Raw genomic sequence first — 27316 nt, 5'->3', positions numbered from 1 at the left:
TCCTCTACTCGGGTGGGGCCTTGTGAGCTGCTTCCTGCTGGAATTTCAACTGGTTTGATGTTCTGCAGCTCTTACACAGATGATCACAGTGACTGGGGGCTCATGAGTGGAACTGCCGTGTCTCGGTCAGAAGACAGCAGCAGTTCACAATACTCTACACTTTCCATCTCCATTTCTCATGGTTCCCGAAGGGGTTAGGAAAGACATTAACATAGACGTTGCATTTAGTGCTAGACACAGTTAAAATACTCATAAACAAGAATATGCCATTTGGATTTTATATTTTACAGTTTGGTCCCATGAAAATAGAAGTTTCATGTGGTAAACTGGTAAACACATCACACGGGTAACGAATCCAATTCGTAGAAGTAGCATCAGCATTTTGGTTAGTAGGAGATATATTCAGGACTCAGTAGCTTTACTTCAGCTGGCTTTATACCTGTGCACATACTAAGGATGATGTCACATGGTATTGTTACTTTCAGGTGCTTATTACCATGCCTGCCTGCTTTGAAATTCTGCTACTAGCTCCTCATCGGCAAAACTGGGTGAAGAGGATCAGATACGTTATATTTGATGAGGTATGTTTGGTATCACTTCTCAGACTAACTTCCTAGTGTTTATAACTATATGAAGATCTTCGCAGCTTTGGGACATCTGTTCCTTGGATGAAGTTCAAATTGGGAGGCAATTTTCTTCCAAGCATTTACCCCAGCTGAATGATCATTTGGGCTTGCTTCTTCTGTTGTAACCCAAACAGTGTATATTGGTGTGAGGAATGGGTCTTCACTGGGGATGCTGTTGTGGAGAGGAATGAATTAGCCTTTCATAACCCAAGTTTCCCTTGATAGACAATCCAACTTGATCTCTAAAAAAAGATTTTTCTAACTTGTAATATTCTTTTTAAATTTCACATCATACAACACAATCCCACTCATCTCCCTGTCCCCTCATACCTGCCGTCCAGCCTTTCAACCTCCCCCTAAAAAGAGGAAGAAAATCTTGTAGAAGCTGTAGTGTGTCACAGTGTGTCCCACAGTATGCCTGTCTGTTCACACTTCTTAGCCTGCAAATGTTCGTTGCAATGAGTTGTTGGTCTGGTTTGAGGCCTCTGACTTCTGCTACACTATTGATACTGGAAGCCAACTGGGGCTCCTCATAGGTATTCTGTTGTTGCCCTGTGTTGTGGAGGTCTTGTAGTTTTAGATCTGTAGGGCCAGCCCCTTTATACACTCCAGTAGTTCACTGATGCTGGGATGGGCCAATTTAAAGCCCTGGATCTGGGCCTGAGAGGTGTCTGAGCTGGTTAGTCTGCCAGTTCTCCCACACCCTCACCATCAGCACTCCTGCCTTACCCCAGCTGCCCCATCCAGTACTGCAGTCAGCAAGGGGCAGAGACAGCTTTCCTGCTCCTCTCATGCCCTCTTGGATGCTCATTCAGACCATACCCAGGGCCTGCTCTCCTGAATGCTGTAGCAGCAGAGGAGTAGGGACGGCTCTCCAGTTCTCATGACCCAGGGGCTAGTGAAAGGAAAGGCTTTTATGCTCCAGCAAGTGATGCCAATTGTACAAACAATGTTGTCCATCACAATCCCTAAGGAAAACAAATGACCTATTCAAAGTATGGTTTAAGCATGTTTTTAAAAAGACATATGTGAGGAAATCCAGAGAGAGGGACCTATTACTAGTCTTAAAGAGACGAGATAAGGAAGTATTTACTTCAGGTTCCAAAGGAGAGTCTGATCAAATGGGCTACATTTCAAGGAGTGAGCCTTTGCTGAGGTACAGTGCTGGCTCAGGCTACCTGGGAGGGGCCAACGGGAAACTGATCTCGATGTGTTCCCTCCTCTTCTGAGCTGTAGCCAATGGAATATGTTGGCCAAATCTAGAGATCCAGAGAATATGGGAGTCCCACTGCAATACTATCTGTGGTTCAGTTTCCTTGGGCAGAAAGAGTCGGGTAAAACCCAATCAATGTAGATGGCAGCATCTTTCAGTATACCTAAGCATAGGGACTTAAGGCTTCACAGAAAAAAATAGATTCTTTGATTCCTGGACTTTAAAGTGAAAAGAAAAAAGAAGCCCTTATTTACCTTATCTTTACTATGTTTCAACAACAACAACAACAATTTGAGGTTTCGGGTCTTGGAAGGAGTCCACTGCTGATCTACACCCCCAGGCTTTCCCTCCATATTATAAACTCGAAAATACCAAACAAGCTGGGTTTTTTTTATTTATTCAACACTGATTTGTTATGTTTACTTTTAGTTAACCTGTATATTTTGTATCCTGGGGGCTTTGGATGGTCTTATTTAAATAATATAAAGCCATACCTGCATGTAGGTAAAACATTCATACCTATGAAAATTTAAAACTTTGAAAGTACAAGGCAATCTATCATACCTAGTTTTAGCTTGGCTACCAAACTCTTTAATGATATAACACTGAACACCTCGATTGTTCCAATTATGTTTATATGAGGGAAACCACTAAAGGATTTGAAGGTTAGCATCTATTCTGCCAGAGTCAGGTAAAATTGTTAAATATTGCAAAGCTTAAAGTTAATATTTAGCAGGTTAGCCACTTGACCAAGACGAAGTCAGATGGGCAGAAGAAAATATGTATATACAACTCTCGGCACATATCTGGAAAACTGCCTAATTGATATCTTTCAGGTGTCAAATGTAGCTTGTTTATTTAAGATCATGTCCAAGAATCTTTCTTGTATCTTAACTTGCCCATGCATTCATTTATTCAGTCTCCTTTGAGAAATGCTGCCCTAGAGATAGGCTTGGTGTCAATGCTAGAATAATGCAGATTGGAAGACACAGATGAAGCGAGAAAGATTAGATAAGGCAGATAAAACACAAATGCTTATAAATTGACATTAGTGCTTCCAGTGAGATCCAGAGTGTCAATCAAAATTGCAACAGTGGCAGAAGGCAGGCTTGAGGACCACTCGGAATGGATACTCTGGAAATCTTTGAAAACTAGTGACAGCGAGATGGGCTTCACAGATTAAGAGGCTGTGGTTTTATTTGTTGGCTTTTAATTTTGTTGGTGAGAATATTTATACAGGAGACACAGCCATGTGAAAGCTCTGGGGCAGGAAGTGTGTGTGCTGAGGAACAGAGAAATGGCTGATGTGTATGGGTCTCAGTAAGACTGGGGATGGGTGACTTCGGATGCAGCTGGGCAGACATGGACCAACTGTGCCAAGCGTTATGGATCCCATTAAATGCTCAAATTTATTCTACAATCAATGGGAAACTGTTGACTAGTGACTCAACTAGATATAGCTTGTCTTTGAAGCATATCATTTTGTCTGTGACATCAAGAGTATAGATGTCCAGTTAAGGCAGTGGTCACAAAGGTTTTGAATTGTGATTGAGATGCAGAAGGCCTTATCGGCAGTAGACATGGCAAGGAATACATATGTCTGAAAGACAGTGGAAACAAAATAAAAGGAGTCCCAGGTGACTGGTCAAAAATATTAAGGGAAATTCAAATGCCAAGATGCCTTACATCTTTTTTTTCCCAATAATTATTTAAGCTTGCATGGTCCATTAAAGGTGATTAAAAAATACTCATGACCAGTTTAAGATTCCATATGTTACTTTCATTTGCCATTCTTAAAACTAACTCATTCTTTTCTCTTATAGGTCCATTGTATTGGTGGAGAAATTAGAGCAGAAATCTGGGAGCATCTCCTTGTCATGATCCGATGTCCCTTTTTGGCCCTTTCAGCTACCATTAGTAACCCTCAGCATCTCACTGAGTATGACTTTGGTTCCATTTTGGATCTATTTTGAAAGTCTCAATTTCATACATCCTTTATGGCTTATTTATTTGTATTTGATGCACTAGTATTTCTATTGTCATCCCTAGATAATAGTACTTTTACTGTTATATTAATTTTTAAACATGAAAGTCAAGGCACAGAAATATTAAAGATTCATGTAGGATTCAGAGTTAATAGTGAGGCAGCTAGAATTTTATTTCAGGTTATGTGACTCTGGAAGTAATTCCCTTATGTGAAAATTTTAAGACAGGCAAAATTTTCTTTTTGATTATTTAATTAAATAAATAACAATAAATTTGGTTATTTAATTTCATGTAGCTTATGTTTATTTTCTGCTTAACTAGTATGAGTTAATTTGTATTGATGTGACCAAAATATACCTTCAGAGAGTTATACCTTTATTTAGATTTATGGTTTTATTTTATTTTTTTTTTTAGTAACTTGAGTATTTCTTATTTACATTTCGAATATTATTGCCTTTCCTGGTTTCCGGGCCAACATCCCCCTAATCCCTCCCCCTCCCCTTCTTTATGGGTGTTCCCCTCCCCATCCTCCCCCCATTGCCGCCCTTCCCCCAACAATAACATTCACTGGCGGTTCAATCTTAGCAGGACCAAGGGCTTCCCCTTCCACTGGTGATCTTACTAGGATATTCATTGCTACCTATGAGGTCAGAGTCCAGGGTCAGTCCATGTATAGTCTTTAGGTAGTGGCTTAGTCCCTGGAAGCTCTGGTTGCTTGGCATTGTTGTTCATAAGGGGTCTCGAGCCCCTTCAAGATCTTCCAGTTCTTTCTCTGATTCCTTCAACGGGGGTCCTATTTTCAGTTCAGTGGTTTGCTGCTGGCATTCGCCACTGTATTTGCTGTATTCTGGCTGTGTCTCTCAGGAGCGATCTACATCCGGCTCCTGTCGGCCTGTACTTCTTTGCTTCATCCACCTTGTCTAATTGGATGGCTGTATATGTATGGGCCACATGTGGGGCAGGCTCTGAATGGGTATTCCTTCTGTGTCTGTTTTAATCTTTGCCTCTCTATTCCCTGCCAAGGGTATTCTTGTTCCCCTTTTAAAGAAGGAGTGAAGCATTTATATTTTGATCATCCATCTTGAGTTTCATGTGTTCTATGCATTTAGGGTAATTCAAGCATTTGGGCTAATAGGCACTTATCAATGAGTGCATACCATGTGTGTTTTTCTGTGATTGGGTTACCTCACTCAGGATGATATTTTCCAGTTCCAACCATTTGCCTATGAATTTCATAAAGGCATTGTTTTTGATAGCTGAGTAATATTCCATTGTGTAGATGTAACATATTTTCTGTATCTATTTCTCTGTAGAAGGGCATCTGGGTTATTTCCATCTTCTGGCTATTATAAATAAGGCTACTATGAACATAGTGGAGCACGTGTCTTTTTTATATGTTGGGGCATCTTGTGGGTATATGCCCAAGAGAGGTATAGCTGGATCCTCAGGCAGTTCAATGTCCAATTTTCTGAGGAACCTCCAGACTGATTTCCAGAATGGTTCCACCAGTCTGCAATCCCACCAACAATGGAGGAGTGTTCCTCTTTCTCTGCATCCTCGCCAGCACTAGTTGTCACCTGAGTTTTTGATCTTAGCCATTCTCACTGGTGTGAGGTGAAATCTCAGGGTTGTTTTGATTTGCATTTCCCTTATGACTAAAGATGTTGAACATTTCTTTAGGTGTTTCTCAGCCATTCGGCATTCCTCAGCTGTGAATTCTTTGTTTAGCTCTGAACCCTATTTTTTAGTAGGGTTATTTGTCTCCCTGCGGTCTAACTTCTTGAGTTCTTTGTATATTTTGGATATAAGCCCTCTATCTGTTGTAGGATTGGTAAAGATCTTTTCCCAATCTGTTGGTTGCCGTTTTGTCCTAACCACAGTGTCCTTTGCTGCCTTACAGAAGCTTTGCAGTTTTATGAGATCCCATTTGTCGATTCTTGATCTTAGAGCATAAGCCATTGGTGTTTTGTTCAGGCAATTTTTTCCAGTGCCCATGTGTTCGAGATGCTGCCCTAGTTTTTTTTCTATTAGTTTGAGTGTATCTGGTTTGATGTGGAGGTCCTTGATCCACTTGGACTTAAGCTTTGTACAGGGTGATAGGCATGGATAGATCTGCATTCTTCTACATGTTGACCTCCAGTTGAACCAGCACCATTTGCTGAAAATGCTATCTTTTTTCCATTGGATGGTTTTGGCTCCTTTGTCAAAAATCAAGTGCCCATAGGTGTGTGGGTTCATTTCTGGGTCTTCAATTATGTTCCACTGGTGTATCTGTTTATCTCTGTACCAATACCATGCAGTTTTTATCACTCTGTATTGCTCTGTAATACTGCTTGAGTTCAGGGATAGTGATTCCCCCTGAAGTCCTTTTATTGTTGAGGATAGTTTTAGCTATCCTGGGTTTTTTGTTATTCCAGATGAATTTGCAAATTGTTCTGTCTAACTCTTTGAAGAATTGGATGGGGAAGAATTTGAAGTATTTTGATGGGGATTGCATTGAATCTGTAGATTGCTTTTGGTAAAATGGCCATTTTTACTATATTAATCCTTCCAATCCATGAGCATGGGAGATCTTTCCATCTTCTGAGGTCTTCTTCAATTTCTTTCTTCAGAGTCTTGAAGTTCTTATTGTACAAATCTTTTACTTGCTTGGTTAAAGTCACACCGAGGGACTTTATATTGTTTGGATCTATTATGAAGGGTGTCGTTTCCCTAATTTCTTTCTCGGCTTGTTTCTCTTTTGTGTAGAGGAAGGCTACTGATTTATTTGAGTTAATTTTATACCCAGCCACTTTGCTGAAGTTGTTTATCAGCTTTAGTAGTTCTTTGGTGGAACTTTTGGGATAACTTAAATATATTATCATATCATCTGCAAATAGTGATGTTTTGACTTTTTCTTTTCTAATCTGTATCCCTTTGATCTCCTTTTGTTGTCTGAATGCTCTGGGTAGAACTTCAAGAACTAAATTGAATAAGTAGGGAGAGAGTGGGCAGCCTTGTTTAGTCCCTGATTTTAGTGGGATTGCTTCACATTTCTCTCCATTTGGTTTAATGTTAGCAACTGGTTTGCTTTATATAGCTTTTACTATGTTTAGGTATGGGCCTTGAATTCCTATTCTTTCCAGGACTTTTATCATGAAGGGGTGTTGAATTTTGTCAAATGCTTTCTCAGCATCTAATGAAATGATCATGTGGTTTTGTTCTTTCAGTTTGTTTATATAATGGATCACGTTGATGGTTTTCTGTATATTAAACCATCCCTGCATGCCTGGGATGATGCCTACTTGATCATGGTGGATGATTGTTTTGATGTGCTCTAGGATTCGGTTTGCCAGAATTTTATTGAGTATCTTTGTGTCAATATTCATAAGGGAAATTTGTCTGAAGTTCTCTTTCTTTGTTGGGTCTTTGTGTGGTTTAGGTATAAGAGTAATTGTGGCTTCATAGAAGGAATTCGGTAGTGCTCCATCTGTTTCAATTTTGTGGAATAGTTTGAATAGTATTGGTATGAGGTCTTCTATGAAGGTCTGGTAGAATTCTGCACTAAACCCGTCTGGACCTGGGCTCTTTTTGGTTGGGAGACCTTTAATGACTGCTTCTATTTCCTTAGGAGTTACGGGGTTGTTTAACTGGTTTATCTGTTCCTGATTTAACTTCGGTACCTGGTATCTGTCTAGGAAATTGTTCATTTCCTGCAGATTTTCAAGTTTTGTTGAATATAGGCTTTTATAGTAAGATCTGATGATTTTTTGAATTTCCTCTGAATCTGTAGTTATGTCTCCCTGTTCATTTCTGATTTTGTTAATTTGGACACACTCTCTGTGTCCTCTCGTTAGTCTGGCTAATAAGGGTTTATCTATCTTGTTGATTTTCTTAAAGAACCAACTTTTGGTTCTGTTGATTCTTTCTATGGTCCTTTTTGTTTCTACTTCTACTCAGGCTGATTTTATCTCTGAGTTTGATTATTTCCTGCCTTCTACTCCTCCTGGGTGTATTTGCTTCTTTTTGTTCTAGAGCTTTTTGGTGTGCTGTCAAGCTGCTGACATATGCTGTTTCTTTCTGCAGGCACTCAGCGCTATGAGTTTTCCTCTTAGCACAGCTTTCATTGTGTCCCATAAGTTTGGGTATGTTGTACCTTCATTTTCATTGAATTCTAAGAAGTCTTTAATTTCTTTCTTTATTTCTTCCTTGACCAGGTTATCATTGAGTTGAGCATTGTTCAACTTCCATGTATATGTGGGCGTTCTTCCCTTATTATTATTGAAGACCAGCTTTAGGCCATGGTGGTCTGATAGCACGCATGGGATTATTTCTATCTTTCTGTACCTGTTGAGACCCGTATTTTGACCAATTATATGATCAATTTTGGAGAAAGTACCATGAGGAGCTGAGAAGAATGTATATCCTTTTGCTTTAGGGTAGAATGTTCTATAAATATCTGTTAAGTCCATTTGGTTCATGACTCCTCTTAGTCTGTGTCACAGACTAAGCCACAGAACTTTTTTTTTTTTGTGCTATGGAATACCATTTATTTATAGGAATCAGGCTCCATACAATCATGGCAGAGGCTAGGGAAGTAGGGTGTGGGAGAAAACATTTGAGGGAAAAGAGCAAAGTCATTATTCATCAGGAATCACTAAGGGAAGTTACTGGGATTGATTGGGGGGGTGTTGCTTCTGTTTCAGAGAGTGAGCCTGATTCATGGTGGTTTAGCAGGATAAGAAAGCAAGAAAAGTAGAGGATGAAGAAAAAGAAATCAAGAATCACAAAGTTTAATGGAACCAGTGAGGATTATCCTGTCTGGGGCTCACTGCCTTGAACCTGGATGACAGAGGTAACATACAGAAGGTTCTAATTCCCTTCTCACTGAGCTGGAAAGAAACCTGGCCCTGGATTCAGGAAAGCTGAGGGAAAGAGATCCAGTGAGAGCTGATGTTATAGCTATCTGTGTTTGGCATCATCACTGGAGACTAACAGGGCGAGGTACCAGGTCAGCAACAGTGTGTGTGAACTGCAGCAGTGCCTGGTACCTGGCATAAATCTTCAAGGTGTAACAGCTGATGCTCCAATTCTGCCTTCCAGATCTCACTGGGTTTTACTTTGACCACCCCTAACCTAGAACTGTAGCATACTCATGAGGCTATCAGTCCATACAACAGTGGACAGATCTAGAGGGAAAAATGTAGGAAATGTAGCTTAGCTTTGGGTACAGTAACTTGCCCTGGGAGCACTCCCATCTCAGGAAATGGCAGCTTTATCATGCTAGTTGCTCAGGTCTAAAAGCTAGGAGTTGTAGAAAAATACATTTCTCTAAGAACTCTAAGGTGAAAGAAAATATTTGGCTGTTCCATAAATCACTTTGGTTATTTTCTGTCCCAGAAAAGGATGATGGACCCAAAGGAAATGAGTTCTATAAAATGTGTTCACCATTTTCTTGATCAGAGGTATGCTTTTCCAGCTTCGAAACTTTCCACAGAAGATTAAAAGTTGAGCTCAGAGCCTGAGTTGGTTTTTCCTTCCAACGCTTTCCTTAAATGGAAGGAAAGACCATGAGCCATGTGGAATGTGGAATGGTGGGATGAAATAGGTCAGCTGGCCAGACCCGCAGTCTATGGCAAGACGGCACTCCTGGATAACCAGCACATGAACAAACAGGAAACCAAGTTGTTACATCTTCTTCCCTGAGCCTGAAGATCAGCTGCCACTTTCCAGCCATTTCTTTTTTGGTGGTTTTTCTGATAGGGTGATACTCCAAGGGCAAGAGACTGCCCTGAGTAACGGCTCTTGACTGTTGAGAAACTTGACATTATTTCAGAGCAGCAGAATCCAGGGCACTTAAAGAGGACAGTTCGGCAGTGGCCTAGTGTTGGGGGTGAGTTTATGTAGAATGCAGGTGCACACACACACACACCTCTTTTCTTCAGGGTATATGGCAAGTCGCCAAGACCCCCGATCATCAAAGTAAGTTCTTTTCTATATTACAGTACATAAAACAACAGAGAAGAGGATGCTTTCAGAGAGAGAGAGAGAGAGAGAGAGAGAGAGAGAGAGAGAGAGAGAGAGCAAGAGGGATTGAAAGGTAGGGCATTCATAGTGCAGAAAGTTCTGTGGCTAAGTCTATGTCGGTGTTTAATTTCTGTTTCCATGATCTGTCCATTGATGAGAGTGGGGTGTTAAAATCTCCTACTATTATTGTGTGAGGTGCAATGTGTGTTTTGAGCTTTAGTAAGGTTCCTTTTACATATGTAGGTGCCCTTGTATTTGGGGTATAGATATTTAGGATTGAGAGTTCATCTTGGTTGATTTTTCCTTTGATGAATATGAAGTGTCCTTCCTTATCTTTTTTGATGACTTTTAGTTGAAAATTGATTTTATTTGATATTAGAATGGCTACTCCAGCTTGCTTTTTCCGACCATTAGCTTGGAAAGTTGTTTTCCAGCCTTCCACACTTCCAGGTAGTGTCTGTCTTTGTCTCTGAGGTGTGTTTCCTGTAGGCTGCAGAATGCAGGGTCCTCATTGCTTATCCAGTTTGTTAATCTATACCTTTTTATTGGGGAGTTGAGACCATTGATGTTGAGAGATATTAAGGAATAGTGATTATTGCTTCCTGTTATATTCATATTTGGATGTGGTTATGTTTGTGTGCTTTTCTTCTCTTTGTTTTGTTGCCAAGATGATTAGTTTCTTGCTTTTTCTAGGGTGTAGCTTGCCTCCTTATGTTGGGTTTTACCATTTATTATCCTTTGTAGTGCTGGATTTGTAGAAAGATGTTGTGTAAATTTGGTTTTGTCATGGAATATCTTGGTTTCTCCATCTATGTTAATTGAGAGTTTTGCAGGATACAGTAACCTGGGCTGGCATTTGTATTCTCTTAGGGTCTGTATGGCATCTGTCCAGGATCTTCTGGCTTTCATAGTCTCTGGCAAAAAGTCTGGTGTGATTCCAATAGGTCTGCCTTTATATGTTACTTGACCTTTTTCCCTTACTGCTTTTAATATTCTTTCTTTATTTTGTGCATTTGGTGTTTTGACTATTATGTGACGGGAGGTGTTTCTTTTCTGGTCCAATCTATTTGGAGTTCCGTAGGCTTCTTGTATGCCTATGGGCATCTCTTTTTTTAGGTTAGGGAAGTTTTCTTCTATGATTTTGTTGAATATATTTACTGGTCCTTTGATCTGGGAGTCTTCACTCTCTGCTATACCTATTATCCTTAGGTTTGATCTTCTCATTGAGTCCTGGATTTCCTGTATGTTTTGGACCAGTAGCCTTTTCTGCTTTACATTATCTTTGACAATTGAGTCAATGATTTCTATGGAATCTTCTGCTCCTGAGATTCTCTCTTCCATCTCTTGTATTCTGTTGGTGAAGCTCATATCTATGGCTCCCTGTCTCTTCCTTTGGTTTTCTATATCCAGGGTTGTTTCCATGTGTTCTTTCTTGATTGCTTCGATTTCCATTTTTAATTCCTTCAATTGTTTGATTGTGTTTTCCTGGAATTCTTTCAGGGATTTTTGTGATTCCTCTCTATAGGCTCCTACTTGTTTATTTATGTTTTCCTGGAATTCTTTCAGGGATTTTTGTGATTCCTCTCTGTAGGCTTCTACTTGTTTATTTATGTTTTCCTGTGTTTCTCTAAGGGAGTTCTTCATGTCTTTCTTGAAATCCTCCAGCATCATGATCAAATACTATTTTGAAACTAGATCTTGCTTTTCTGGTGTGTTTGGATATTCCGTGTTTGTTTTGTTGGGAGAATTGGGCTCCAATGATGCCATGTAGTCTTGGTTTCTGTTGCTTGGGTTCCTGTGCTTGCCTCTCGCCATCAGATTATCTCTAGTGTTAGTTTGTTCTGCTATTTCTGACAGTGGCTAGACTGTCGTATAAGCCTGTGTGTCAGGAGTGCTGTAGACCTCTTTTCCTGTTTTCTTTCAGCCAGTTTTGGGGACAGAGTGTTCTGCTTTCGGGCGTGTAGTTTTTCCTATCTACAGGTCTTCAGCTGTTCCTGTGGGCCTGTGTCTTGAGTTCACCAGGCAGGTCACTCGCAGCAGAAAATTTGCTCTTACTTGTGGTCCCGAGGCTCAAGTTTGCTCGTGGGGTGTTGCTTATGAGCTCTCCGAGGGGGCAGCAACCAGGAAGATCTGCGCCAACCTTTCCGGGAGCTTCCGTGCACCAGGGTTCCAGATGGCGTTTGGTGTTTTCCTCTGGCGTCAGAGATGTGTGCAGAGTGCAGTCTCTTCTGGTTTCCCAGGCGTGTCTGCCTCTCTGAAGGTTTAGCTCTCCCTCCCATGGGATTTGGGTGCAGAGAACTGTTTATCTGGTCGGTCCCTTCAGGTTCCAGTGGTGTCTCAGGCGCAGTGGATTTCCTGCTCCTGTGCCCTTATCCAAGGGAACCCAGAGGCCGTATACAGTTTCCTCTTGGGCCAGAGATGTGGGCAGGGGTGGGCAGTGTTGGTGGTCTCTTCTGCTCTGCAGTCTCAGGAGTGCCCACCTGTTGTGGTGGTGAGCTCTCTCTCCCACGGGGTTTGGGAGCAGTGAGCTGGAGGCAGGGAGCTCCTAGATTTATGGTTTTAGAAAGATTTCTACTCATCAGAGTGGGGAAGGCAGGGATGAGAAGATTCATTCGTGGAAGTGGGAGCCTGGGGGGGAGCTTGTTCACATGGCAACAGACAAGAAATAGAGAGCACAGGTAAGAAACAATGGCGAGTATAAACTTTGCAATGGCTCATATTGATTGTCATTTACAAAGTTCCATTGCTAGTGGTTGACCTGTGCTATGCCATTCCCACTTTTTAATGGCTCCACAGAGTTCAAAGTAATACCAAAGACTGGGGACCACACACTCAAAACATGAAATGTCATAGCTATTGCTGGTTAAAATCAGAAATATTGTCTGTTTTCCCTTAAGGTGGCTCCAGTCAGTAAAGAGGTACTGGAAACAAATAGACAGTACCATGGAACAAGGATCTGTTTCCCAAAGAAATGCTGCCACGTGTAGCAGCTATCACAAAGACCGAGTGCAAGCCAGACAGTCCTACAAAGTTAGACTTGGTATGTATGCTCTGTGTACTTCTACTGCCATGTTTTTGTTTGGTTTTGTTACTTGCTTTAAAATTAAGCTACTCACTACATCTCTGATCATTTGGACAATCTCGTTCTTCTCCTTCCAGTGCTCTATGAAGAGAGATATAATGATCTAGAGAAGTATTTGTGTTCTGTGAGACAGGGCGATGTTTGCTTTGATCATTTTCACCCATGCGCTGCACTAACCACAGATCACGTAAGTAGCAATGGCTTTCACAGCTGTTCCAAGTAACGGCATTGTTTGGCTTATAACCAAGAATATAATACTATGCAGAATGAAGCCAGAGCGCAGCCTGATGCTGGAATGCAGAGGAAACACTACAAGTTGGATTTTCTAAGGAATGGAAATGTTCTATTCCTTAATTTCTCAATGTTAGGATGTTACCAGGGTCGTCAAAGCTTAAAAACTACTAAATATTTTAACTTGATGACTGTATTATTTGGGGACGTTATTTCTGCCATTTTCCATCCACCTTCTCTGTGAAGGACCTATGTCTGCATGTATCTCTTAACTAGCTCACTTCTGCACCAGTAATGAAGTGTTGAGGACAGGCTTTAATCTCTCCTCTCTGTGCACCTTTGTGTGGTTCCTGCTCATACATGAGGACAAGGCTAATGTGTATGCTCTTAAGCCAGGAACACAGGCTCTCAGTCTCTGTACCAATCAAGGTATGACCCTTTGATAGGGACTCTGCAGAGTAGAGACTTTGAAACAATGCAGCTGGGCTGCTGAGTGGTTAGAGGGGATAGTCCTTTAAATACTCCCTGCATCTATCTCTCTTTCTCCTTCCACTCCCTTGAAAGGTTCATTTAAACTCCCACTGGCCCTCAAAGTGACAGTCACTCCTTTTTCTTCCTTCCAAGACCTGAAAAATTCAACATTCTGATTCTATATTATGGTTTGTTAATTATAATTCTAGTCTTTAAAAGGCTTTATTGGACTTCTTTGAAATAGGTAAATATACAGCCCTTAACAACTAAAGTCTTCCAGGAGCTTGTCCTACTTTGCATGTGCTGAATGAATGTGTTTTACTTGGAGGCCGTCATGATACACCTCATTGGTTCCAAATGCCAAATGGTAGTGCCTTGGACCTTGATGTTTCTTTTGAAGGTCTTATCATGTGAAGCCTTATTTATAACCCTTCTGTGGCTTCCTGAACTGTTTTGTAAACTTCTCCATAGCACTTTGTGTTTAAGTGCTAGCAAAGTCTGATCACCCCTGAACGTTCACACATGTGTCTTTGAGTGTTCAGAAATAACCACTTGTAGGTGAGTTTTACATGTTTACAGTTACTAGCCACTGCTGTGTGAACTCCATTGTTTACTGGCTGTTTCTAGAGGATAGCTGATTGGAATTGCATTTTTAAAATATTTCACCCATTTCCTTTCTTTTGAGCATCACAAGAATTGTATGGTGGTGGTACTACTGCAGTTTTTCTTCGTAAGTAATAGAATTGAGACATAGACAGCCAACTCACTACTACAGTACTGAGTAAAGGATTCAGACCCACTGCTTGACTCCATGTTGATCTGAAAGATTTGCCTGCCATCTATATGAATGAGTCAGCACCATGTGGCAAGATTTGGCTGTATATTGCAATGACTTCCTAAAGTGATGAAATGAAACTGAATATGGGATTTTCTTTAATAAAGAAATCCTTTTGTTTCCTACCCGTCTTTCTTCCTTTCCTCCTTTCCCTTCCTGATCCCCTCCCCTAGTCCCACGCCCTTTCTGATATCCTCAGAATGTCAGACATTTTCAACATGATCCAGTATCTTTAAAAATGACATAGTACTTTAAAAATTATTTGTTTTGTGTAAAGTGATCAAGGCAGGTTATCTTTAAACAGTCTCTGGTTCTGTGGTGCTCCAGGTGCCTTCGCTCTCCTCTCTGCTGCTATTAATGGAGTAGCCGAAAAGCCGGAGAATAGTCCCTGTGTGTTCTAACCCTGTGTGACTTCTGAAAAGGTCATGCTGTCCTACGTCTCTTGGGACTTTTAGAACTTAGTAGCAAGGATACATAGCAAAGGCTGGCTTGGGTATTGTTACCACCACTTGTATGGCATGTACTCACATAGGCCGTTTCCTAAAGAAGTATCAAAATGAGTGGAACTTCTAAATGAGTAAATAATTCTAAACATTGTTTAGTATACTTAGACTAAATCAAAGAGCTGAGTGCTTTAAGAACTCCTCCAAACTTGACCAATTTTAGCAACATAGAAAAGGAAGAATCATCTAAGTAGCTGTTTCCTTTATGGCTATCTCAGAGAAACAATTCCCAAAGGGCAATCATGGGAGAGTACAAACAAGCTGGTCTTAACCCAACAGAAGCAAGGGATCACCAGTGAGGGACTGTCCTCGGTCTTATATGTCTTGTTTCTGGTAAATGTTTGACCTTTGTCATCAATTATCAAGCCATCTAGGCACAGCTGGTGCTGTCTGGAGAGCTGTCAGCCCCGGGAAACACTTGAAAGAAATGCTATCTCTTGCTCAGCGTGGATTGATTTTTAATGTGGTCTGTGGGAGTAGGGACACTTGCATTTGCAAAATAACATATACCATGGTACAGTGACTCAGTGTTGCTTCTCTTCCTTCTCTGCCTAGAGTGGTCCAAGTTTTAGCAGTTTGCCAGTTTGTAGTGGAAAACAACTAGATTGAATCCCATCTTGGGCCACAGAATTGTTATTCCTCGAAAGTTATGAAGTATGAACTTATTAATTGATAAAGCAGATTGGTGGGTCATGCACCAATGGTGTGCCAGGCATTTGGCCAAGACTCGTATCTATTATCTAATTGATTTTGCACAATAAATTAACGGCATGGACAGCACTAATTATTTTATTTTTAGAAACAAGAAAATTGAGCATGTTAAAAAGGGTCGGAGACTTAAGAAATCCCAAGTCTGTGACTTGAACAGAAGATTTGTGTTATAGAATTTATGGGGATTATTGGACTTGCTTTTGTTTCATTGTAGTTTGGCTGAAAAAAAAAACACTCTCAAATGATAATTCAAGGGAGAACACAGAGCTAACACTGGGAAATGGAGCAGATCTGTGTCTGCAGTTAAGAAGGCCCCAAAAAGATCTGATTTCATTTTCTAGCACTCATGCTGGTTGGTTCACAAGAACTTAGATAGCAGACCTGTGGCCCTCTTTTGTCATCTGGGGGACAGAATCTCCTGTACATACACAAAGTTTCAAAAATTCCTTTTCAAAAGACAGTAGGTGCAATGCAAACTTCATCATTTTCCCACCTTTTAATGCTCAAAGTAACCATTTCTAGTAAATGTTTTATCCTATAGATAAAATAAAATATTAAGAAGTTTGATGTTACTTTAATCGTAGATTGAAAAGTATGGATTTCCTTCTGATCTTGCCTTGTCACCCCGAGAAAGCATTCAGCTATATGACACTATGTGCCAGGTCTGGAAGAGTTGGCCTCAGGCCCAGGTAAAGAATCTTCATGGATTTTGTGCCATTTTGCTAGAGCCCACCATTGCTGGTCAGAAACACACTGTCAACACCACTTAGGTTTGGTGGGAGCAGCCTCTTAGAAGCAAAGGGGATGGGGAAGGGGATGGGAGGTGTGTTCGGAGGAGAGACCGGGGAGGGGGGCAACATTTGAAATGTAAATAAATAAAATGACCAGTAGTAAAAGACTAGCAGACATTTCCCAAAAGGAACTTTAATGGGCTAGAAATGACGTGTTATGCCAATGTCTGAAAATGGCCTATCTTTCTCTAGACACTGTGGTATCTGGGTCTCCTTTCCCATCCTGGAATCTTAGTCCTCAGTTTCTTTTCCTCTCCATTACTCTGTATCCTCAGTACTGTTTGCTCATCTCAGAGGTCTGCTTCCTCTGTCTGCTTGCCTTTGGAGAGTTCCTCTATAGTTTTATATTAAAAAAGGTTTAGGGAAGGATAAGAAGTCTAAACATCTCCAACCATAAGAGCCTATCAAACTGTCAATGAAAACTATAATTGAGAAATATCTTTAGTTTATCTCTCATTACTTGCATGATTTTCCTTTCCCAGAACCTATGTCCAGAGAACTTCACTCAATTTAAGAATAAAATAGTCATTAAAATGCTGGATGCTAGAAAATATGAAGAGAGCTTAAAGGAAGAATTCACAAATTGGGTTAAAAATGGGAACGAGAAGGAGGTAATTTCCACAATCATTCTGTATTATCTCCTTGAGTTGTATTGTTCAATCAATCATACCATTTCTTTTCTTTTCAGTTTTTAGTTTTCACCTTTGATTTTTTTTTATTAACTTGAGTATTTCTTATATAAATTTCGAGTGTTATTCCCTTTCGCGGTTTCCGGGCAAACATCCCCCTAACCCATTCCCCTCCCCTTCTTTATCCCCCTCCCCATCCTCCCCCCATTGCCGCCCTCCCCCCAACAATCTAGTTCACTGAGTGTTCAGTCTTAGCAGGACCAAGGGCTTCCCTTTCCACTGGTGCTCTTACTAGGATATTCATTGCTACCTATGAGGTCAGAGTCCAGGATCAGACCATGTATAGTCTTTAGGTAGTGGCTTAGTCCCTGGAAGCTCTGGTTGCTTGGCATTGTTGTTTATATGGAGTCTCGAGCCCCTTCAAGCTCTTCCAGTTCTTTCTCTGATTCCTTCAACGGGGGTCCTATTTTCAGTTCAGTGGTTTGCTGCTGGCATTCGCCTCTGTATTTACTGAATTCTAGCTGTGTCTCTCAGGAGCGATCTACATCCGGCTCCTGTTGGCCTGCACTTCTTTGCTTCATCCATCTTGTTAATTGGATGACTGTATGTATGGGCCACATGTGGGGCAAGCTCTGAATGGGTGTTCCTTCTGTCTCTGTTCTAATCTTTGCCTCTCTATTCCCTGCCAAGGGTATTCTTGTTCCCCTTTTAAAGAAGGAGTGAAGCATTCACATTTTGATCATCTGTCTTGAGTTTCATTTGTTCTAGGCATCTAGGGTAATTCAAGCATTTGGGCTAATAGGCACTTATCAATGAGTGCATACCATGTGTGTTTTTCTGTGATTGGGATCCTCACTCAGGATGATATTTTCCAGTTCCAACCATTTGCCTATGAACTTCATAAAGTCATTGTTTTTGATAGCTGAGTAATATTCCATTGTGTAGATGTAACACATTTTCTGTATCCATTCCTCTGTTGAAGGGCATCTGGGTTCTTTCTAGCTTCTGGCTATAATAAATAAGGCTGCGATGAACATAGTGGAGCACGTGTCTTTTTTATATGTTGGGGCATCTTTTGGGTATATGCCCAGGAGAGGTATAGCTGAATCTTCAGGCAGTTCAATGTCCAATTTTCTGAGGAACCTCCAGACTGATTTCCAGAATGGTTCCACCAGTCTGCAATCCCACCAACAATGGAGGAGTGTTCCTCTTTCTCCACATCCGCGCCAGCATCTGCTGTCACCTGAGTTTTTGATCTTAGCCATTCTCACTGGTGTGAGGTGAAATCTCAGGGTTGTTTTGATGTGCATTTCCCTTATGACTAAAGATGTTGAACATTTCTTTATGTGTTTCTCAGCCATTCGGCATTCATCAGCTGTGAATTCTTTGTTTAGATCTGAACGCCATTTTTTAATAGGGTTATTTGTCTCCCTGCAGTCTAACTTCTTGAGTTCTTTGTATATTTTGGATATAAGCCCTCTATCTGTTGTAGGATTGGTAAAGATCTTTCCCCAATCTGTTGGTTGCCGTTTTGTCCTAACCACAGTGTCCTTTGCCTTACAGAAGCTTTGCAGTTTTATGAGATCCCATTTGTCGATTCTTGATCTTAGAGCATAAGCCATTGGTGTTTTGTTCAGGCAATTTTTTCCAGTGCCCATGTGTTCGAGATGCTGCCCTAGTTTTTTTTCTATTAGTTTGAGTGTATCTGGTTTGATGTGGAGGTCCTTGATCCACTTGGACTTAAGCTTTGTACAGGGTGATAAGCATGGATCGATCTGCATTCTTCTACATGTTGACCTCCAGTTGAACCAGCACCATTTGCTGAAAATGCTATCTTTTTTCCATTGGATGGTTTTGGCTCCTTTGTCAAAAATCAAGTGCCCATAGGTGTGTGGGTTCATTTCTGGGTCTTCAATTCTGTTCCATTGGTCTATCTGTCTGTCTCTGTACCAATACCATGCAGTTTTTATCACTCTGTATTGCTCTGTAATACTGCTTGAGTTCAGGGATAGTGATTCCCCCTGAAGTCCTTTTATTGTTGAGGATAGTTTTAGCTATCCTGGGTTTTTTTGTTATTCCAGATGAATTTGCAAATTGTTCTGTCTAACTCTTTGAAGAATTAGATTGGTATTTTGATGGGGATTGCATTGAATCTGTAGATTGCTTTTGGTAAAATGGCCATTTTTACTATATTAATCCTGCCAATCCATGAGCATGGGAGATCGTTCCATCTTCTGAGGTCTTCTTCAATTTCTTTCTTCAGAGTCTTGAAGTTCTTATTGTACAAATCTTTTACTTGCTTGGTTAAAGTCACACCGAGGTACTTTATATTATTTGGGTCTATTATGAAGGGTGTCGTTTCCCTAATTTCTTTCTCGGCTTGTTTTTCTTTTGTGTAGAGGAAGGCTACTGATTTATTTGAGTTAATTTTATACCCAGCCACTTTGCTGAAGTTGTTTATCAGCTTTAGTAGTTCTTTGGTGGAACTTTTGGGATCACTTAAATATACTATCATATCATCTGCAAATAGTGATATTTTGACTTCTTCTATTCCGATCTGTATCCCCTTGACCTCCTTTTGTTGTCTGATTGCTCTGGCTAGAACTTCAAGAACTATATTGAATAAGTAGGAAGAGAGTGGGCAGCCTTGTCTAGTCCCTGATTTTAGTGGGATTGCTACAAGTTTCTCTCCATTTAGTTTAATGTTAGCAACTGGTTTGCTGTATATGGCTTTTACTATGTTTAGGTATGGGCCTTGAATTCCTATTCCTTCCAGGACTTTTATCATGAAGGGGTGTTGAATTTTGTCAAATGCTTTCTCAGCATCTAATGAAATGATCATGTGGTTTTGTTCTTTCAGTTTGTTTATATAATGGATCACGTTGATAGTTTCCTGTATATTAAACCATCCCTGCATGCCTGGGATGAAGCCTACTTGATCATGGTGGATGATTGTTTTGATGTGCTCTAGGATTCGGTTTGCCAGAATTTTATTGAGTATTTTTGCGTTGATATTCATGAGGGAAATTGGTCTGAAGTTCTCTTTCTTTGTTGTGTCTTTGTGTGGTTTAGGTATAAGAGTAATTGTGGCTTCATAGAAGGAATTCGGTAGTGCTCCATCTGTTTCAATTTTGTGGAATAGTTTGGATAATATTGGTATGAGGTCTTCTATGAAGGTTTGATAGATTTCTGCACTAAACCCGTCTGGACCTGGGCTCTTTTTGGTTGGGAGACCTTTAATGACTGCTTCTATTTCCTTAGGAGTTATGGGATTGTTTAACTGGTTTATCTGTTCCTGATTTAACTTCGGTACCTGGTATCTGCTAGGAAATTGTCCATTTCCTGCAGATTTTCAAGTTCTGTTGAATATATGCTTTTATAGTAAGATCTGATGATTTTTTGAATTTCCTCTGAATCTGTAGTTATGTCTCCCTTTTCATTTCTGATTTTGTTAATTTGGACACACTCTCTGTGTCCTCTCGTTAGTCTGGCTAAGGGTTTATCTATCTTGTTGATTTTCTTAAAGAACCAACTTTTAGTTCTGTTGATTCTTTCTATGGTCCTTTTTGTTTCTACTTGGCTGATTTCAGCTCTGAGTTTGATTATTTCCTGCCTTCTACTCCTCCTGGGTGTATTTGCTTCTTTTTGTTCTAGAGCTTTTTGGCGTGCTGTCAAGCTGCTGACATATGCTCTTTCCTGTTTCTTTCTGCAGGCACTCAGCGCTATGAGTTTTCCTCTTAGCACAGTTTTCATTGTGTCCCATAAGTTTGGGTATGTTGTACCTTCATTTTCTTTAAATTCTAAAAAGTCTTTAATTTCTTTCTTTATTTCTTCCTTGACCAGGTTATCGTTTAGTAGAGCATTGTTCAACTTCCACGTATATGTGGGCATTCTTCCCTTAGTGTTATTGAAGACCAGTTTTAGGCCGTGGTCGTCCGATAGCACGCCTGGGATTATTTCTATCTTTCTGTACCTGTTGAGGCCCGTTTTTTGACCAATTATATGGTCAATTTTGGAGAAAGTACCATGAGGAGCTGAGAAGAATGTATATCCTTTTGCTTTAGGGTAGAATGTTCTATAAATATCTGTTAAGTCCATTTGGTTCATGACTTCTCTTAGTCTGTCTATGTCGGTGTTTAATTTCTGTTTCCATGATCTGTCCATTGATGAGAGTGGGGTGTTAAAATCTCCTACTATTATTGTGTGAGGTGCAATGTGTGTTTTGAGCTTTAGTAAGGTTCCTTTTACGTATGTAGATGCCCTTGTATTTGGGGTATAGATATTTAGGATTGAGAGTTCATCTTGGTTGATTTTTCCTTTGATGAATATGAAGTGTCCTTCCTTATCTTTTTTGATGACTTTTAGTTGAAAATTGATTCTATTTGATATTAGAATGTCTACTCCAGCTTGCTTCTTCCGACCATTTGCTTGGAACGTTGTTTTCCAGCCTTTCACTCTGAGGTAGTGTCTGTCTTTGTCTCTGAGCTGTTTTCCTGTAGGCAACAGAATGCAGGGTCCTTGTTGCTTATCCAGTTTGTTAATCTATGTCTTTTTATTGGGGAGTTGAGACCATTGATGTTGAGAAATATTAAGGAATAGTGATTATTGCTTCCTGTTATATTCATATTTGGATGTGAGGTTATGTTTGTGTGCTTTTCTTCTCTTTGTTTTGTTGCCAAGATGATTAGTTTCTTGCTTCTTCTAGGGTGTAGCTTGCCTCCTTATGTTGGGCTTTACCATTTATTATCCTTTGTAGTGCTGGATTTGTAGAAAGATATTGTGTAAATTTGGTTTTGTCATGGAATATCTTGGTTTCTCCATCTATGTTAATTGAGAGTTTTGCAGGATACTGTCCAGGATCTTCTGGCTTTCATAGTTTCTGGTGAAAACTCTGGTGTGATTCTGATAGGTCTGCCTTTATATGTTACTTGACCTTTTTCCCTTAATGCTTTTAATATTCTTTCTTTTTTTGTGCGTTTGGTGTTTTGACTATTATGTGACATGAGGTGTTTCCTTTCTGGTCCAATCTATTTGAGTTCCGTGGGCTTCTTGTATGTCTATGGGTATCTCTTTTTTTAGGTTAGGGAAGTTTTCTTCTATGATTTTGTTGAAGATATTTACTGGTCCTTTGAGCTGGGAGTCTTCATTCTCTTCTACACCTATTATCCTTAGGTTTGATCTTCTCATTGAGTCCTGGATTTCCTGTATGTTTTGGACCAGTAGCCTTTTCTGCTTTACATTATCTTTGACATTCTGTTGTCATATCTTGTATTCTGTTGGTGAGGCTCGTATCTACAGCTCCTTGTACAGAGGAGTACAGCTTATTTTGGTTTTCTATATCCAGGTTTGTTTCCATGTGTTCTTTCTTGATTGCTTCTATTTCCATTTTTAATTCCTTCAACTGTTTGATTGTGTTTTCCTGAATTCTTTCAGGGATTTTTGTGACTCCTCTCTATGGGCTCCTACTTGTTTATTTATGTTTTCCTGGAATTTTTTCAGGGATTTTTGCGATTCCTCTCTGTAGGCTTCTACTTGTTTATTAATGATTTCCTGTGTTTCTCTAAGGGAGTTGTTCACGTCTTTCTTGAAGTCTTCCAGCATCATGATCAAATATGATTTTGAAACTAGATCTTGCTTTTCTGGTGTGTTTGGATATTCCGTGTTTGCTTTGTTGGGAGAATTGGGCTCCAAAGATGCTATGTAGTCTTGGTTTCTGTTGCTTGGGTTCCTGTGCTTGCCTCTCACCATCAGATTATCTCTAGTGTTAGTTTGTTCTGCTATTTCTGACAGTGGCTAGCCTGTGTGTCAGGAGTGCTGTAGACCTCTTTTCCTGTTTTCTTTCAGCCAGTTATGGGGACAGAGTGTTCTGTTTTCGGGCGTGTAGTTTTTCCTATCTACAGGTCTTCAGCTGTTCCTGTGGGCCTGTGTCTTGAGTTCACCAGGCAGGTCACTCGCAGCAGAAAATTTGCTCTTACTTGTGGTCCCGAGGCTCAAGTTTGCTCGTGGGGTGTTGCTTATGAGCTCTCCGCTGCGGCAGCAACCAGGAAGGTCACCTTTGATTTTTAAGCTTGACTTGATGTGCAGTGATTCTGAGCTAGAACAAAAAAAAAGAAAGAAAGGAAGGAAGGAATAATGAAACTTGACTTTTAAAATTCTTCTCTACAGTGTCTCCTAAAACATAGGGAAGAGTCTACCAGTTCCTCATGGATTTGATGATGGACAAGGGAGAACATGGAGTTCATGTTTGGAATTATTGATTTAGGGGTGGGGGTGGGGAGCAGCATAGATATGTGACTCAAGTAGCTGAAACAAATTTTACTTTTCTTTTGTAGTTTTGGAGATTTAAAAAAATTTTTTTTAAATTATTGTTTGAGGATATCATGTTCGTATGTGTAATGTGTTTTCAAATCCACTCCTGAATCCTCCCCCTCCAATTTCTTCCATATCCCTTCTCTACCATGTTCTCCTTCTAACTTCATGTGCTCAGTCTGTGCCACCAGTGTGTGCCAGGGTGTGGGGTTATCCACTGGGCCACCTTATCAGTAAGGACACTGCTGTTTTCCCTCCTACATCAACCATCATGTGGCAACAGTTCCCCAGCCAAGAGTGAGACTTCATAGCCCTTCCTCATTCAGGCTGAAATCTGTAAGGCTTGACCTTATGAGCACCCCCACCCACAGGGGCTGTAAGTTCATGGCTTCAGTGTCCCTGTCGTATCTAGAGACGCTGGTTTGCAACAGTCCCTGGGGTTTTATTCTTCAAGGTTCTAAATATATTTTCAATTGTAAGAACTATTTAAGTACTTCATTCTTACTACATGCTTACACATCTTACGGTCTTATTTTGTCATGAAAAATTGTGATTCCTGATTTCTATTTTTAGGAAATACACTGGAAGTTCGTTATCAAGTGTGTGGTGTGTATGTGCCCATGTGCTTAGCATAGCCTTGTGGCATAATCTCATAGGACTGTATTTTAAAGGATTCCCTAATTTTGCGACCCTTTAATACAGTACCTTATGTTGTGCTGACCATAAAATCATTTTTATTGTTACTTCATAACTGTTATTTTGCTACTGTCGTGAATTGTAATGTAAATACCCAACATGCAGGCTAATATGCAACCAAAAAGGGTTGTGACCCACAGATTCAAAACTGCTAGTATGCATTATATTTTTACCATGTGATTTCCCCCTCTCTCACTTTGTACCTTGATTTGTCTTTATTTCATTTGGAAACAACATAGTAAAGTTGTATTCCCCTACCCATCCCCCCTTGTCCCTTAAAACCTCTTAGTCAGGTTAGAGTCTTATTTCTGATGAGGCATAGAGAGGGCTCCTTTCTCCTGCTGCCATGGAAACAGCACCAATGACTGAGTCACCCTTTTTCTGCTGGGCTCACACTGTCTCTGACAAGTGCAGGTGTGTGCATACAATACACTAGAAGTCTGTTATCAAGTGTGTGGTGTGTATGTGCCCTTGTGCTTAACACAGTCCTGTGGCATATTCTCATGGGACTTTATTTTAAAGGATGATGACCGTGGAAGTCTTTGAGTCAGAATGCCCATTCCTTTCAGTGCTATGAAGAATTTAGTAGAAATGCTTGTCCTTCGCTCTCACAGGCCCGACTTGTACTGAAAAACCTGAGTCCTGATTACCATGACTACTCAGGGCAGATGCTGGACTTTTTCCCATGTCTCGTTGAGAAGCTAAGGAAGATGGAGAAGTTGCCTGCAGTATTCTTTTTGTAAGTTATTTAACTTTGTGAGGTAACTTGTGTTAGGCTATTCCTTTAAGGTAGAGGAAGTCATAGAGACTTTATTGCTATGATCTAGTGTTGATTATTACTCCAGATGCTCATTCATTTGTAAAGATCTTATGGCTTATTTAAGTCATAAAATTTTCTAGTTCAATTTTTTGTTGTCCTGCTTCTGTTTGCTTGAGACAACAGAATCCTGATATGTGTCCCAGGCTGTCTTCCTGCTTCAGTCTCCTTCGTGCTGGGATTAGAGATAGGCGTCCATCATTATGCCCAGTTTTAGATATATTCTTAAAAATATTTTTAGTGTCCTATTAAATTTTTCCTCATTAATTTTGATTCTCATTTTTTACTATAAACTGTCATTTTTGTTTCTTTTAGGTCTTACTAGTAATTTGCAGTACAGATCTTGATTTTTTCCGCATTATCCATCAATGTTGCCTTCCTCCCCAGAATTTAAATTTTAATAATATGCTATAATTTATATATGTAAAATACTTTGGTCTTTCATATTCATTGTAAATAGAAATATGACCCAGAGCCAGTGATATCTTGCCAAATTCAGGTAGAATGCAGTAGTTTAAAATTGAGCATACTAGTTTAATGGATCCAGTTCTGATAAAATGTGATGTGATAATTTAGTTAGTGGATAAATCCTGAATGGAACAGAACAGCAAGACGTAAATCTGTGACACAGTAAATGGGCACATGCCATCGAGTTAACAAAGAGGAAAAATGGCTGGGAAGGACAGGCTTGTGCAGATGTTTCTTATTCCCACTTCTCATCCTTAATAAAAGAAGGCCATTCTCCTTCTGGTTTACGGGTGGCATGTTCTGAACTGTGAGTTCCAAAGGTATCTGAAACAGGTAGTATTAATAAATATCATAGTCAGTCTTCTACTCAGGGATCTCCATCTTGGAACCTTTTAAATGAGTAATGGGTTATCTGTAAGACAAACTGTGAAAATCCTTTCTTACATGCAGTGTGCATCTTTGTCTTTTTTTTTCTTTTTTTATTGGTTATATTTTTTTAATTTAGATTTCATTTCAAATGTTATTTTCTTTCCTGGTTGCCTGAACATAAGCTCCCTTTCCTACCCCCTCCCCTTCTTCTGTAAGGGTGTTCCCCTTCTCCATCCACTCCCCCTTTCCCATTTTCCGATGTTCCCCTGCACTGGGGGGTCTGACCTTGGCAGGTCCAAGGGCTTCTCCTTCTATCAGTGCCCAACAAGGCCGTCCTCTGCTACATATGCAACTGGAGCCATGGATCAGTCCATGTGTAGTCTTTGGGTAGTGGTTTAGTCCCTGGGAGCTCTGGTTTGTTGGCATTGTTGTTCTTATAGGGTTTCAAGCCCATTCAGTTCTTTCAATCCTTTCTCTAATTCCTCCAATGGGGGTCCTGTCTTTGTCTTTATTAGCACCAGATCATAAAGAGATCAAAGATTGGTCTGGGACCAAGCTTTACCGGTCAGAGCTTACTTACCACATTAATTGTAATAGCCCCAACTTTCTGTACCCTGAGTGGGGAAGAGTGTGTAGAACACGTTCAAAGGTAAGAAATGTTGATACGTGTTTAAGGTCTTGCATTTCAAGGCTAGGCCTAAGCATAAATTCTACTTTTCTCTTCTTTAGGTTGACAACCACTTAATGACTGTGTGATCATACATAGGACTAAAATCCAAAAGTCATGAGTGTGTAATCCAGTGCTATAAAGTATTAATAGCTAATGTGGAATTTCAAGGTCACTTTCAATATATGTAGTTCAGAGAGACTTAGGAGGCACAGTTGTTTCCAAGTGATGTAGATGTTTTAAAAAGTCACACTCTGATGGAAATGACTGTATTTCACAAGGTATGATAGATTCTTCTTCAGGAACTTCCACATCATATAGTCAGAAACCTGACCCCAGTGGCATACCTCCTCCAGCAAGCCTAAGCCTTCTAATCCTTCCCAAATAGTTTCACTAACTGCAGATTAAGTATTCAGATACATGAGCTGATGGGGGCCATTCTCTTTCAGACTACCACACTGGGTCACTGGGGTCAAGCCTAGAAGTTTTATACCCAGCTCTATTTCCTGTTTTTCTTTGCTTCCTGATTATAGACACAGTGTGACTAGTCACTTCTTACTTTTGCTACCATGTTTATTCCTGTCCCTGTATAAGGAAGTGTGTATCCTTTCAAACTGTAAATCAGTTTAAACACTTCTGTAATTGCTTCTTGTCAGGCATTTGCTCACAACCATGAGAAATGTAACACACAACCAGAACAGAGAGACCTAATCTTATGATAATTTTAATACATGTTCATTTGCTTCCAGATTTAGTTTAGATACTGTAGAAGAATGCGCTGAAAGTGTTTGTGAATTCCTAGAGGAAAAACAGGAGGAGAAAAGACCTCCCAAAGCTGATAAAGTAGCTTATACCATGACTAACAAACTTCGAAAAGTTAAAAAATCTCTGGAGAAACAAAAAATG

The 27316-nt window shown here is 40.1% G+C and overlaps 1 protein-coding gene across 8 annotated transcripts in view; it reads left to right on the top strand.

Moving 5' to 3' along the window:
- The window catches only part of LOC134478918 (probable ATP-dependent RNA helicase DDX60), a 123367-nt gene that overhangs the window by 63544 nt on the left and 32507 nt on the right, over positions 1-27316 (top strand). For 6 of the 8 annotated variants that reach the window (XM_063275963.1, XM_063275960.1, XM_063275961.1 and 3 more), the window contains 8 exons: positions 486-581; positions 3663-3778; positions 12729-12871; positions 12991-13100; positions 16249-16353; positions 16938-17066; positions 24704-24828; positions 27160-27315. In XM_063275963.1, coding sequence (XP_063132033.1) covers positions 486-581; positions 3663-3778; positions 12729-12871; positions 12991-13100; positions 16249-16353; positions 16938-17066; positions 24704-24828; positions 27160-27315 — 980 coding nt within the window. Of the gene's footprint in view, positions 1-485; positions 582-3662; positions 3779-8021; positions 8460-8510; positions 8659-12728; positions 12872-12990; positions 13101-16248; positions 16354-16937; positions 17067-24703; positions 24829-27159; position 27316 lie in introns of those variants that run through there. The other 2 variants (XM_063275967.1, XM_063275966.1) reach the window with 2 other exon arrangements.

Source organism: Rattus norvegicus, chromosome 16 (genome assembly GCF_036323735.1).
Source record: "Rattus norvegicus strain BN/NHsdMcwi chromosome 16, GRCr8, whole genome shotgun sequence".
Lineage (NCBI taxonomy): Eukaryota > Metazoa > Chordata > Mammalia > Rodentia > Muridae > Rattus > Rattus norvegicus.
Note: the sequence above shows the minus strand (reverse complement) of the source record. Positions and strands in the feature narration are given on the sequence as shown.